General features: G+C 26.3%; 1 protein-coding gene across 3 annotated transcripts; it reads right to left on the bottom strand.

Moving 5' to 3' along the window:
- Nucleotides 1–420: 420 nt before the first annotated feature.
- Nucleotides 421–14,803, bottom strand: LOC142320617 (putative defense protein 3). Of its 3 annotated transcripts, none has more exons than XM_075358612.1 (5): nucleotides 14,647–14,803; nucleotides 9,775–10,155; nucleotides 8,148–8,248; nucleotides 2,960–3,074; nucleotides 421–803 (listed from the first exon to the last, which is right to left on the bottom strand). In XM_075358612.1, the coding sequence occupies exons 2-4, from the start codon at nucleotides 10,144–10,146 to the stop codon at nucleotides 2,999–3,001; spliced, it is 549 nt and encodes a 182-aa protein (XP_075214727.1). In that variant the 5' UTR covers nucleotides 10,147–10,155; nucleotides 14,647–14,803; the 3' UTR covers nucleotides 421–803; nucleotides 2,960–2,998. The 3 variants fall into 3 exon arrangements, with proteins under 3 accessions (XP_075214727.1, XP_075214736.1, XP_075214746.1); XM_075358621.1 differs by having other exon boundaries at nucleotides 14,651–14,800; XM_075358631.1 differs by lacking the exon at nucleotides 14,647–14,803 and having other exon boundaries at nucleotides 9,775–10,172.
- Between the last annotated feature and the right edge of the window lie 507 nt (nucleotides 14,804–15,310).

The raw sequence follows: 15,310 nt of genomic DNA, 5'->3' as shown, positions 1-15,310 counted from the left end.
TTTATTTTTCAGATTTCATTACACCACTACATCTTTTTAACAATTACAATGATATATGCACATATGAAGTGGTAGCAGTTACTTCCTTATTCCTCCTCTTCATTACTTCTTCCTCTAGGACTGCACTTTGTCTTCTTACCTTTTTCTATAGAATATTTCCTTTCCATTTTAAGGAAGTAATTATTTCAAATTGAAAGTTTACACAAATTAATTTAATATTATGATCTTTATCACTTTATCACTGAATTTTAATTTCTATTTTATTGACAGTTTATTAAAAAAGGGCCAATTAAATTGTACTATTGTATTTTCAGTTTGATTTGTCATTCCAATTTCTCAGAAGGTTATTTCAGAGGATGGGTTCAGTGGGTTTGTTGGTGTTTGTGAAAAGCGTAGTTGAAGATTTAAATTAAGAAAAAGTAAGAAAAATTAGAAATTTTATTTTATTTATTGAAAAACATTTGTTTTCAAGTGATTCTTTATTTATTCTGTTCTAATTCTTAATTTTATTTCACAAAATAAATTTAAAAAACATTGTAAATATTTCAGAACAAATTATGTAAAAAAATTCTACAAAAAAGAATCATCAATTATTTTGTTATTGTGAAGAATAATTAAAAACAACTTTTAATTGAAACAAATAAAAAAACAATATCTTTAAAAAAATTAAGAACAATATCTTTAGCATGTCTTCTCTTTTAATACACAAAGTTAAGGCTGACTTCTGAAGTAGTGCTTTGTGAAAACTAATTAAGACTGGATTTGTGATAAAAATGAACTGCATACTTTTGAATGCAATTTGTCTGAAAAGAAAAAAATAAATGTTAATGTGTGATTCATATAAATCTCAGTTATTATTTTAATTTCATGCAGTTCAATTTTAATTTTAATAAGTACCAAAATCTATGTGTGACAGCCTTTATAATGCTGATGCCATAACATACTTTTGCTTCAGTAAAACAGATCTACTAACATTTAATTTCGTAATTCATTTAACACATCATCTCAATACCTACAATTTCTTTTTGTCATAATGGTACTGCAAAATAAATATTTATATATGTTTAATGAATTACTCGATATTTTTCTTCTTGTTTTAATTTTTAAAAAGAATTTAGAATACAAGTATAATACAGTAAAGAAAAACCAACTATAGTGTGCCAACAATTATTTCATGCTGTAATTTTTCTTATTAGTCTTCATTACACGAACACAATGTTCTTTTAAGCTATACGTAGAAATTATGAAAGTATTAATAAGCAGGGAATAAGAATTTAGGATAATTGAAAGAGAAGCAGGCTGTTTAAATTGTCTGGCTGAAGTAATACATGAAAGTTAATTTTGTTACAAAATTGAGTTGAACTTACTCTTGTGGTACGCTTGTGAAGAAATTACATCTTCACAAATATGAAAATATTTTTTTTATGTATATTTGTATAATTTTTAATTTTTTTCATGTATATTTTTTTAATTAATAAGTATTAAGCATAAAAATATTTTCATATTTGGGAAGATGTAATTTATTCACATGAAGTGAATTACAGTGTTAGATACTTTATTATGTTTCAAACACTGTTGTGAGTAATGTGTGGGAAATGTCTTTCAAGTTCGAGTTATTAACAAACATGGATAGTACTGTATTTGAATTTGCAAACACTTCAAAGATTACACTTGTTGTTTGAACAAACAATATTAGGTAAATGTATATTTTGTTTTGATTATCTTATACTTGGACCTGCTTTATACTTTAAATTTGATAAATTATGTAAGTGTTTGTGATCAGAGTGAGTAATAGGGAAAACTTAACTACTTTATGTTGTATTATTTTGAGTACGAGTATATTATGGTGAAGAGATTTTATTTTTATTTACAACTTTTTCATGCAATTTTTGTATAACCTTACTGTTGCTATGAATTTAGTAGTTAAGAGTAAATTTTTATGAGTATAATATGATTGGGTCAACCCACCGGGTTGATCTAGTGGTTAATGCATCTTCCCAAATCAGCTGATTTGGAAGTCGAGAGTTACAGCGTTCAAGTCCTACTAAAGCCAGTTATTTTTATACGGATTTGAATACTAGATCGTGGATACCTGTGTTCTTTGGTGGTTGGGTTTCAATTAACCACACATCTCAGGAATGGTCGAACTGAGAATGTACAAGACTATACTTCATTTACACTCATACATATCATCCTCATTCATCCTCTGAAGAATTATCTGAACGGTAGTTACCGGAGGCTAAAAACAGGAAAAAGAAAGAAAGAAAGAAAAAAGAACATGATTGGGTCAACAGCCACTTAATTTAAAATAACATTGTATGTTTGTTTGTGGATAAACTGATTTTGATTAAATTTAGCACAGATACTCAGGATATATGAGGCAATTTTTTGGCAAATGTTTGGGGTCAATATCTCCAGGGATGGAATAGGTAGTTTCTTTGAGATCAGTTTTCTCAAAATTTTGCAAACATAACCCCATGTACTGAAAGTGAACAAGGATACAACAGAATAAAATTAATGTTTAATAACAATAAGATATGAGTTCTGCTTATGTGACATTGTAAGTTATTTATTATTAGCAGTTCAATCAGTGACAACTCTTAAATAATTTACACATTCATCTTCTGATAACACTGAATAGGTGAATTAAATGATACATCAAATAACAAATAGAATTTTTGAGAACAGTTTGCAAATAGCAAACTATATTTGTAAATACATCTAAACATTTTTAATATTATTAAGCCATTAAATCTTATTTATTTTATGTTTTTTTTTTTTTTTTGTATTTATGTTCATTCTCAATAATTCCTTTGTAATTGTTGATTATTGATAAACATCTGAAATGTACATTTAGTTATAAATTTTGACTTAAAACAAATGGTTCTTGAGCATTTGCTATGTTATTTTATGTTAGTTACTACTTAGCATAATTCATACTTTGTGAAACAATACATACCATTTACTGTAGATTATTGTTTTAATCCATTTAAACAGCTTATTGTTTTTTAACTTTGATGGTGTCAGATGTCTGTCGAACCCAGAATGTTTTAAAGTCCTTTACCACAGTGACACTAGAAAATATGTTTATATTTATTATTTTGATTGCTATTAGACAAAAAAATATAATTGTATTCAAATATTTTACTTTCTGGCATCATAGTTCTAGAACTATGCTAAAAGAAGGTAAGTATTGTATATATAATCAGTCCAAAAATTGGGTAGGATTTTTTACATTTATCAATGTTTCATGACCCAGGGTCCCCAAAAAACAAAAAAAATAGTGGGGTAATGATCATAAATATGTATATGCCTTGGCATGACTGGAGCTTAATAACTTTGGAGTGGATAAACTGATTTTGATTAAATTTAGCACAGACACTCAGGGTATATGAGGTAATTTTTTGGTAAATGTTTGGGGTCAATATCTCCAGGGATGGAGTAGATAGTTTCTTTGAGATCAGTTTTCTCAAAATTTTGCAAACATAACCCCACTTTATATTAAGCTCAGTATATGCATACATGCTTATCTTACCATTTAAAAAAAAAATATGCCTCCAAATTCTCCCCTTCCCTAAAAATTGAAAAAAGTTATCTTTTTATTTATGCATATTTTTTAAACCAATTTTTTTTATTTCTTCCCAACTATAATAGTAGTAGTAGTAGTAGTAGTAGTAGTATTAGTACAAAAAAATAAAATAATAATACTTTGGAGCAAAATTGGGAGTAGGGATCCGGTCAAAGTTTAAAAATAACGATTTTTGGAATATTTTTAAAACATTTTTTGATTATTTAAATTTGTATTAATAATATAACTATAAAATTTAATCATAATTCACCCCCACCCCCAAAAAAAAGAGTCTTTTCAGTTTCTTCCATTTAAAATAGTAAACATAGTCAAATCAAGGAAGCCTTCTTGGAAGGTGATTTTGGGAATGGGGAATAAAAAACATTTAAAAAATATTAATTTTTTGAGTCCTTTAAACTTTGTTCATCTATCATTATTTTTCCACTATGTAATAATAAATAACTAATGCCAAGAAAATATAAGAACTTTGTTGTTAGATTTTTCGTTCTACACAGAATATCGTAGATGTCAGAGCAATGATGCTGAGGATCTCGAGTAAATCAACAAGAAAAGCATCAGCACATTTTTGTTTTTCTAGGCGATCTGTGCAGCGAATTTTAAAAACTGATTTGTATTTGTATCCGTAAAAAAAACAGTGTTGCCTAAATTGATGGTTGACAACAAACATCAAAGAATGCCATTCACTTAACCAAAATGTATTGTTGAACAATGTTTGGTTTTCAGATGAGGCATTTTCACCTAGATGAGGTTGGTAATTAACAAAATGTATGTTTTTAGGCTTCTGAAAATCCACACGTGCTTCATGAACAGGTGCATCTCGATCCAAGAATTACAGTATGGGCCGCTATATCAAGTTATGGGGTAATGGCCCATTCTTTTTTGAACAGACAGTGAACGTTATCTGGACATGCTGTGTAATGATGTTGTTCCTCAGCTCCTTTCAAAAAGGTTTCAGTTAGAAAACGAATGGTTCATGCAGGATGCAGTCAGACCACATATAGTTAATGTTGTTTTAGACTTTCTCCGTGAAACTTTTGATGCAAATGTCATTTCAAACCGATTTCCTAATCGTTTTTCGTGTGGACATATCTGACAACCGAACAGTCCTGATTTTAGTTCGTGTGATTTTCTTTGGGGATTTCTGAAGGAAAAGATTTTCCCTAAACATCCTTGTGTAGTGATGGAACTGAGAGTGCTGATCATTGAGGCATGCAATGAGAAAACCGAGGATATGGCCGTCGAGTTATTAACAACATAGGAGTTCATGTTGAAGAAGTTGCTAGACGTGATAGTGGTCATATTGAACATGTGATAAGCAGAATATAATTTCCGGATATACATAAACATGTTGTATTTTACTTTTGAGTACTGCGATTCAAATAAATATTTTTTAATAAAACCAAATATTGGATCATTTTGTATGCCACTCTGTACAATCAACAGCATTAAATTTTGGTATCCTATCATATCATGTTTAAAATATATTGAACAATTTTAAGCGGAGTATAATGCACATTGTTTTTTAGGTAAAAGTATAAAAATGTTATCTAAATGTGAAAGTGCTTTTGGTCTAAATTAGAGAGAAAAGTTGCTTAAAATTTGGTAAAGTATTTATAACAACTTCTACTTCAACTTCCATTATTATATAAAAGTTAGTTTTAAAACTGTTCTGTAGAATCGGGTATTTTTATACTGGTGAATAATCTAAGACAGCCTGGATTAAATTATTGTGAATAATGGAACTATAGAAGATAAACAAAAGAATTTAGAAATATAATAATATTTCTTTGAATGCTTGTGGTGTGATACCATGTTTTACAGTTTTGGAAGTAAGTAAGGTTGACAATAAATAATTTTTAGGAGGTAGGAGTTCAAATGATCTTTATGTGGTATGCATGCCATCAATGCTTTCATGCCATTGTAGCATTTAGCAAGATCTAACATAAACCTTAAGTTTATAGCAAAACACCAATAGGATATTCTCAGGTTTGCAACACTAATTACATAATTGTGTTACAAACATAATGATAAGTGGAATGTTCTAAAAATGATTTGGCCCGTTTTTTAAAGAATAGGACATTTTGGCAAGGATAGTACTTATTTAAAAATGTTATTCCAGTTTTACTTATTTCATTGCCAAAATAGGCTGATGAATAATGAATTAAAAATTTGTTTACCTACTCTTAACAATGGCTGATACTCAACTAAAGTTTTTTTTTCTTTTTTTTATTTGCTTTTATTTAATTCACCCATCTGTCAATACAATGAACATTTTATAATCAAACTTTAAATCATTTCCTGATAAGTTAAAAGGCTAATTAAATATTTTGTGTATATGCTCAGTTTTTATTTCAATGGATTGTGATGCAAAAATACATCACAATCCATAATTTGCAGTGAAAATTAATTACTTTTTGCTAATATTAATATATTTTATAAGGTATGAGGCTATAGAAGAATAATATTCTCTGAAATATTATTACATTTATTATAGAAGAATAATATTCTGTGGCTGAAAACACCACAGTTCATAAATAAAAAAAATTCTCTAACTTTCAACACTGGATCTAACCCTGAGGAGTAAAATTATACTTTGATATAGTTGTAAATAAAGCACAAGTTGTAAATAATGAATGTTCTTCTTATCTGAGCTTACTGCTAATCATTAGTATCTTTGTTCAAAGGTATGAATACCGTAAACCCCATATAAAAAAAATTTGCTTTCACGAATTGAATACAAATCTTGAAAGCACAAAATGCAAGTATTATCACACAAAAATAAAATTATAAGGAAAAAACTTTAGTATAATAAAAATAATAGTGATATTATGATTTAATAAATTGAGTCTGTTAGTGATTAATAACAGACAAACTGTTCATTTAATAACAATCTGATTTAATCATATCACTTGACTTAAACAGACTAAAATTATTTTTAGTCATATCAAGGGAATCAATTGTGAACAAAATGCTAGGCAGCATTGTTGATCGTGCAGTTGTTTACATGGGATCAAAAATATTCTCAGAAGGCCAAGATCTAATAAATATTTAAATTTAAAAATAAATCTTTATGTGAAGTAAGAAATACTTCATTAATTGAAAAAGTGGGTTAAAATTTGGACCAAAAAAATTAACTGTAAGAGGTAAAACAAAATAAAAAACTTTATATCACTTTTATTAAAAAAAATTGGGGGAAAAAATTCACTTAAAAGGAAAAAATTATTTTTGAACTTATCATAGTACCTTAAGATTTAATATTATTTACAATAAACTATAGGATTCTAGAGTATCATTGTCAAAGAACACTTCAAATTAATGAGTATGGAAAACAAATTGGCAATTACTAAATCACAATAATTTCAGATTTAGTGTCACTAGTAATAAAAGCATCCGTCATAATTATAATTTTAAATCTTAATATCATACTTCATTAACAGCTTTGGTAGTTTTAGGCTTGATTATTTGACCATCAAGACCTCTGAAAGAATGAAATGTATTTTCTGTAATGGGTGAAGTATTTCAAAAATTTACTCATCCATTTTATTATTATATGAAATTCTAGTGCTGCTGCATTCTTAATGAGACAAATGTTAATGATGCTTCTCTTGATGAAAATTTTATAGTTCATAGTAACTAATTTTTTTTTTTTTTTGGATTAATTACTTTATAAGCTTGAAGTTTGTGCATGGGAATATGAAATGGGAAATTTGTAGCATATGAAAAATTCATGCTTGACCATTATTCAAACCCAGAACCTTCAAATGAAAGACCGAGATGCTACCATTCTGGCACAGAGATCTTCAGTTATTATATTTTATTGTTAGAGTTTCCACACATTTTTATTACAAGTGTAATTAAATCTGAAACTGCCATAAAAAATGTAATAAAAACAGTAATGCAAAAAACCTTTAATTTGATGACAGTTTGAAAAGAATCCTAATTTACTGTAGCAAATTTATTTAAATGATATTAAATCTTAACTTACTGTGATATGTTACAAAAATTACTTTTTCCTTATTAGTGTTTTTTTTCCTTTTAATAAATGTGCTTTAAAATAAAAAATAAATCTATTTTATTTATAATGAAAATGAGAAAATAATTTTATACATTATCAAAAAATATGAAGACCTGACTAGAATTTGAATCCAGAATCCTTCCAAATGAAAGGTGAAGATACTATTATTCCGCCATGTAAAAAATTCAATTTTGGTATTTTGTTACATGAAATATTATATTGATTGCAACAACTTTATTGATGTAATGAATATGATTTTTATTAGATTACATTAATAAAATTGATATTCTAATATCTAATAAAGATCAGCAGAAGTCTTTATTAGTGTTTAGTGTTAATGATCATAGCACTCACTGCCCTTAAAATTTATTAAAATACAACAATGAATCATTGCTGGATAAAACTGTATCAATCGAATTGTCATAAACATAATATATATTATAAAATTAATGATGCATTACTGCAGGAATAAAGTAATAGAGTACTCTCATTTCTCAGGTAAATTATGGATAAAAAGGATAGGTAAAAAAAATAATTACTTACACAAACTTAAAATCCTCTTGTAGATCTTTTGGTGCAACCCAAGTCAATTTTATTTCATCTTTATCAACACGATCTGGATGAACTTTGTTACTCGCTGTATTCTGAAATTAAGAAATAATATTTTATTCAAATTAGTCTATAGTTATATATTATGTATATCATGTCAGAAATGGGTAATTGAGGTATGTTAGCACATGGATTAATTGAACTGTCCCAGAATTTGCTTAGAAGAATCAAGAGAAACTTTAAGTAGAATACCATTATAAAATACAAAATTAATAATAAAACACAGAAGTAATTGAATCTATATTAATGGACAACAACTAAAAATATATGAAATGATAATAAATCAAATATATGAATAATTAATACATAAAATCGATATGAAATAATAATTAGAAGTTAATTGAAATTATGTTTGCAATTATGATTAGTAAGTTAATAATATTAAATGAAATTACTTGAGTATAACGAAGTAGCACTTTTTGTAAGAATGCAGAAAATTCAGGTGTTGTTTTTTTTTTATTAGTATTTCTAAAAAATTTATCAATAAACTAATATTGATTCTGAAAAGAAAATCTTTTAATTTTATTTTAGATAATTTAATAGGAAGTTCTTTTGAAGGGATTGCTAAATACAGCAAAAAAAAACAAAAAAAACAACATAATTTACCCTTTTTTTCATAAGTAGAAGTATTGTACCATTTTACATGAAACTAGTAATGAGCCTGTTTGATAGAAGTATGTATTATATTTTTTTAGAAATCCTTCAATTTTTTTTTAAAGCATAAAAGCACATCAATAAATGTAAATATCTGAAAAAGTTGCATTGTTAAATAATGCTAAGAGGAATTAAAGTTGAAAACTTTTCATTTGAATGTTTCTGTATGATGATATAAATCAAAGTTCTGAATATTTTCAAGTAAAAACTGTTTCTGTACATAATAGCAAATAATATGGACTAGTGAAGTTCAAAGACAGAAAATATACATTTTGAAAAAAAAAACAGGATTGAAGTTTGTAATTATATCAACAGCTAAATCATTTGGGAAATTTCAAGAAAGTCGTGTATTAATATGAATGAGTTACTACTGTTATAGATAAATTAAAGAATCTTGTAGATAAACTAAGTCGGTAGGTTATGTGTTAAAATATCCAGGTTTAATTGATCTGGTGATTAAGAGATAGATCTAGTATAAATAAAATAGATAACCAAGGCTGTAGTAAATAAGTTAAGGTTGAAAAATTAGCATAGCACATGTAGGGTAGAAGTTAGAGGTTATTAAAATTGACTTTTAACCACTGCAGCACTATATATATATATATATATATATATATATTGCCATAATATAATATATAATTCCAATATTTCAATCATAACTGAGGATGCGGTTTCTCACGAAAGTACTTTCATGAAAAATTAAGGCAAGACATCTCTTATCTTAATATTCTGTATTAGATGGTTTATTTAATACAATTTATATGTAATTTAACAGTACGGAGAAATCTTAAAAAGAATAATTTCAGTAAAATATATATATATATATATATATAAAATATAAGAATGTGAAATATTTAAATACAAAAAAGTAAATATAACACATACACAGACACTGAATTTTACATACCTCTTTGCCATCAAAACAGTCAATGAGCCCAACATTATCAGAACTTTCAAATTTTCCATTAACTATTTTATCTCCGATTCTAGCTTGTACCATAAATCCTTTAAACTTTTCATCATTTTTTCCAGCAATACGAACTTCTATTTTGCCTAAAGGTTCAACTGAATCTGTATTTGTAGTTATGACATATGGAAATGGACCAGTTTGCGGTTGGTGAAGTCCATGAACTGGACTAAGAGTTTCACATGCCTGTGAAAGATCATTAAATGAAGTTTTACTTCGCTTTGTTGATAATTCCAATGATTGAGGGAATGGTTTACTATACCCATACGATAAAATTGTAAATAATAATCCAATTTCAATAGCCAGCTTCATGGTTGTAACCTACAAACAAAGAATCACTAAAATAATGTAACAATAATAAATTATAGTCAAATTTTTCATGAAATTAATAATTTATGTGCAGGTCTACATGCATCATTAAGTATGAATGTAAAAATTCTTGTACAGCCAATGTTCCATGTAATGAATATTTTTAGCTTTAGTTTTTTTTACAATATAAAAAAGATCTAGATATTTTAACTGAAAACAGTATCGGGTATTTCTTTTAAGCTTAATCATCATTATCATCACAATATTGTATTTTGTTAACGATTTAATGTATTTTTAATCTTAATTATACTTTTTAGCTATTGAAGAGTGTATGTCCATTAAACATAAGGAAACTTGCACATTAATTACTAATAATGTTAATTTAATTGATTTAGATAGATTTTTCTCACTAACATGAAAGGATAAATAATGAGTAGCAGTTTCATTTTATTTATTGTATTTTTTGGCTAAAAAGTGATGTAGAGTTTTTGTTAATTTTTATGTAAAAAAATGTTAAAGTAATTAATCGCAATAATAAATATTTGTAATTTGACCACATTATAAGGGAAAAAATGTAATTTTTAAATTTACTGTTTTGTACATCGAAAATAAATACTTACTGGGATAAATATTTTTAATATATATTTTTACATGTAGAGGAATAAACAATAAAATTTTCCAAAAATGAAAATAATTTATCAATAATAACTGAGATGTATTCTGATGAATATAGTGATGTTACAAAAGTGAGTATAAAGTTGAAAATACATAACTTAACCAAAGTATGTCTTAAAGTTAATTTTCACTATTTCAGGATTGATTGAACAGATTTTCTTCAAATTTGGCTCAAATATTTCTATTATGGGGTATTGATCATATTATTTTTTCAAAATTTGTTAAGGTGGTGGGGGATATTGTAATAAAACCAATTTTTATTTTCTTCAGAGGAATGTTAGAGAAAACATTATTAAAGTAGTAAATTTGTTATCTTAATATTAAAAAAATAATCCAAAATTTAAAAAAATCAACTCCATCTCTTAAAAATACATATATTTCTATTTTAAGTAGCGTTTTTTGTGTTTTTGTTTTTTGCTCTATCTCCCTTCAGCTAAATAGTTTTCAAAACATTTTTGAAACTTCATACTTCATATATAACGCTATCAAGAAATTTCTATAATTGTTTTTTAGATTACCAACCCGATCTAGTTTTTTGAAAATGTTCGTTTTCTTATTTTAGCCTTTATTGAAGGGGATGTTAGATTTAGAGAAAATTTTACTTAAGCAAATTTGTTGAACTTAAGCTATATATATATATATATATGAATATTTTTAGAAAAAGTTTTCTTAACATTTATTCCACACCTCTAAAAAAAGTATAAACATGTTTTTTTTTTTTGGCTCTAATAATTTTTGTTATTAAAAAATGAAAAAGTCATGCAATGCATTGCCACCTTTTTTTTACTTCAAGTATTTCTTTCTTAGCATCTCTTCATTTGTTAATATTTATAATTACACTAATCCAACTGTAAAAACTTATACTGCATTTTGTGGTACGTACCATATTAAATATGATTATACATAAAATTTTATCCATGGAAAAATCATTTCATCTTGTTAAAATACATTCCAAAAAGCATGTTAAGGTCACAAAATAAATAAATATACATAAATTTAATAAACATAATGTAGAGTTATTTTTTTACGAATAATTCACCAGTTGTCAAAAATTTCGAGGATGAAAGTATGTTTTCTAAATTTTTTTACATCTGAAAATATCAAACCTTATTTGGATTTGAATCGGTAACAATTAGAATGAAAGCTGAAACGTTAACACTCAGCCCGGAGATCTCCCAAGTAATAGTGTCAGAGCCCGTGAAGTTTCATAAGCGGCAACTTAACAGAATGTAAATTTATAGGAAATGTTATTTAAAATCTCAAATAGGATTTGTGACCTTTGCTTGGAAACTATCCTTTTTACTTCTTTGTAAGAAGTAAAGGAAGTACTGTGATCACGAAAAATTTCGATTTTCAGATTTCAACGGAAATATCCATTTTGACCATTCCTGAATCCATTTTGACTAGTTTAAGCGTGGCGTCTGTACGAACGTATGCATGTATGTATGTATGTATCTCGCATAATTCAAAAATTAATAGCCGTAGTATGTTGAAATTTTGATTTAGGACTGTACTAACATCTAGTTGTGTACCAACTACCCTTTTGATTGCAATCGACTAGACCAAAAGGGTCCAAAAAAGGCGAAAATTCAAAGAATTTGAATTTTGGATTTTTTCTTAACTGCAGTAACAAGCCCTGATTTTACCACAAATAATTATTCAGTAATAACAATAAAAAAAAGTTATGAAAAAAAATCAGAAGTTATTAGTGAAATAAAATTGTTATGTACTTTTAAAAATGTGTATTTTAATTTAACAGGCATTATTATATATGTGTATATGAAATATATTTGGTGAAAAATCTGATTTTTTAATATTAATTGAAAATTATAATTTATAATCCTATTATTTTTGGATTTTCTAGTTTAATTTCTGTTTAATCTTATTTAATTATTCTGGAATTTCTGTTTAATTTTATCTGCATTAAAGTTAACTACAGAGTAACTGAAAAATAGACCCTCACAAGAACATGTACACTGAGGCATACATGCCCGATCTTTGATAAATTGCAAAAAATTCTTATCTTTTAGTTCATTACTCCTCAGATATTGTCGGACAATGTTCTCCCGGGTAGGAGTTGATCTTCATTTCGTTTATTTGTTTCTTGTTGCCAATCATTTAATCGGTCTTTGGTTTGATAAAATTCTTCTGATCTTAATTTGTGTACACGTTCTCTAGTTTTCATACTTTCTCTCTTTTTACATTCATCATCCTCTTTTAATTTTTATATTCTCTCCTTGGTCGTAACGGTTTCTTCCTCTTTAATTTATCATCTTCTCTTAATCTTTTTATTCTTCTTTGTTTGCAACATTTTCTTCTTGTTTATTATTTTTTTTTTTTGATTTGTATCATTTCTTCCTTTTTTTAACTTTTTTTTTAATTTAAATATATTGATTTATTAATATATATTGATTAACCTCTGATTATAAAAAAATGTTTACAATAAATAATTATTCAATAATAACAATAAAAAAAAACAAAATATGAAAAAAATCAGAAGGTATTAGTGAAATAACATTTTATGTACTTTTAAAAATGTGTATACGTAATTTAATAGGTGTACAAAGAAGTCATGGTGTCCATATCAGATTTTTTTATCTTTACATTTATGATGGAGTTATTTAGCAAAGATATTCACACAGAAAAATGAATTGATATAACATTTTTAATATCTTTAGAAAAATGTATAGAGGTACAACATTAATTCAAAGAGAAATTTAACAAAATTTTGTTGAAAATACTCATTAAAAAAGGTTTTTTTTATATTGTTTTCCAATTAAAATAGATTAATTCAGAAATAATTGCATGAAAAACCATATTTTGTTGGCTAAATTTTTTAAAATTTAATTTATAAGGCTGCATTTTACGAATGTAAGTAATAGAACAAGAATTAAATCAAAATTTAAAACAACTTTTTCTAGGAAATATTTTTCTGAAAATTGTCCTGGGCTTATCCGGGTGATAATTACCTAGTAATTATAAACCGATAACTGGAGGAACGTTGGGTAATTCAGAAGGAATTAAAAATTATAATAATAAAATAATAAATAATATTATTATTTATAATAATAATTATGAGCGGACATGGCAAGCCGTTTGATAGATGTTACGTTTGTTGTTGTTAATAATATTATACTTATTTCATCTTATTGTTTTGCTTTCTTTTTTTCGGCAACATTTATTAGCGAGTTGCTGTAACACGCATAATGAGCAGTGTATTTCGAACACCGAGTGAAATTGATCGGAAACTTAGAAATTTTCAATCTGATAGTGATTTGTGTACTGACAGTTCTAAAAAACTTAATTTTACAAATTTGACTACAATTTATCAATTTCGTGCCAAAAATCATGAAATTGTTAGTTTTTACACAAAACAGGTCAACAATTCTAAAAATCATGATTCCCATGGTAAAATTGTTTCTTTATTTAGAGTTAAGTAACTTCAAACTCATTTTTATTTTGGGGGGGTTATTTCTTTTTTGGGTTCCTTAATCTTTAGAAAAATGTTCGTACAAGGTATGACCATAAAAAAAAACATTTCTAGTTGATAGTGTTTTCCCACAATAGTGCAGGTTTTCCTACAATTTAAAAAAAAACTGCTAAAAAATATTTGTAATAAATTTTTTTTTTGCACAAGCTTTACAAATAGTCACCATAAGATACTGTATAAGTTTTTTTACCAACAATAATATAAGCATGCGAATTTTTTTTAACCATCTCCATCAAAAGTTTATAAATTAAGCGTATTTTTCCCTTTCCTAATTCAAATAATATTTTAATAATAATAATAATTGTTATTATTAATACACAATATCAGGTTTTACTTACGTACTGTAGATGTTGCGTAAGCGTTGAAGTGCGAGTGTCTTCTCTATTTAAGTCCTATTTAATAATATAAAAGGTTCTTCAAATCCACTCTTATATATGTTCAAGGAGTGAAATCTGATTGGTTAAAGTTAGGGAATTTACGCTGTATTTTCCTTTCTGAGAATAATATTTCTTCTAAAGTTACGTCATAAATATACGCATAGGCATTTGTAGTAGGTCAAGTACACGTAATTAAGATCAATGCACAATACAAGCGGAAAACATAAAGCATTACAAATATTGAAATAGCTTTAAAAATAGATAAAACGCTAAAGAAAAATTTAAATATCTTGTTTTTTTTTTATTTTTAAAAGATATTATTTTTGTTACTCTCGTTTTATTATTATATTTTAATAATTCCCTTTTATTAGTTTGTTATTACCCGCTATAAAATAAAAATTAAAACAGAATTGTTAAATGATTTATATCCTAACCTTTTATAGCTACAGCAGTAAACTTTTAAAATGGTATGTTTTAAAATGTATCTCTGAAACTACAGTTTATATATGAAACAAAGGTAAATATTTATTATTATATACTGGTAGCCCTAAAAAGGTCCTCAGGAAGTTATTAAAAAAAAATTTACAATTAAACTACTTTTCATTATTATCTAATTGAGACTATC

This window comes from Lycorma delicatula, chromosome 1 (genome assembly GCF_047948215.1).
Source record: "Lycorma delicatula isolate Av1 chromosome 1, ASM4794821v1, whole genome shotgun sequence".
NCBI lineage: Eukaryota > Metazoa > Arthropoda > Insecta > Hemiptera > Fulgoridae > Lycorma > Lycorma delicatula.
Note: the sequence above shows the minus strand (reverse complement) of the source record. Positions and strands in the feature narration are given on the sequence as shown.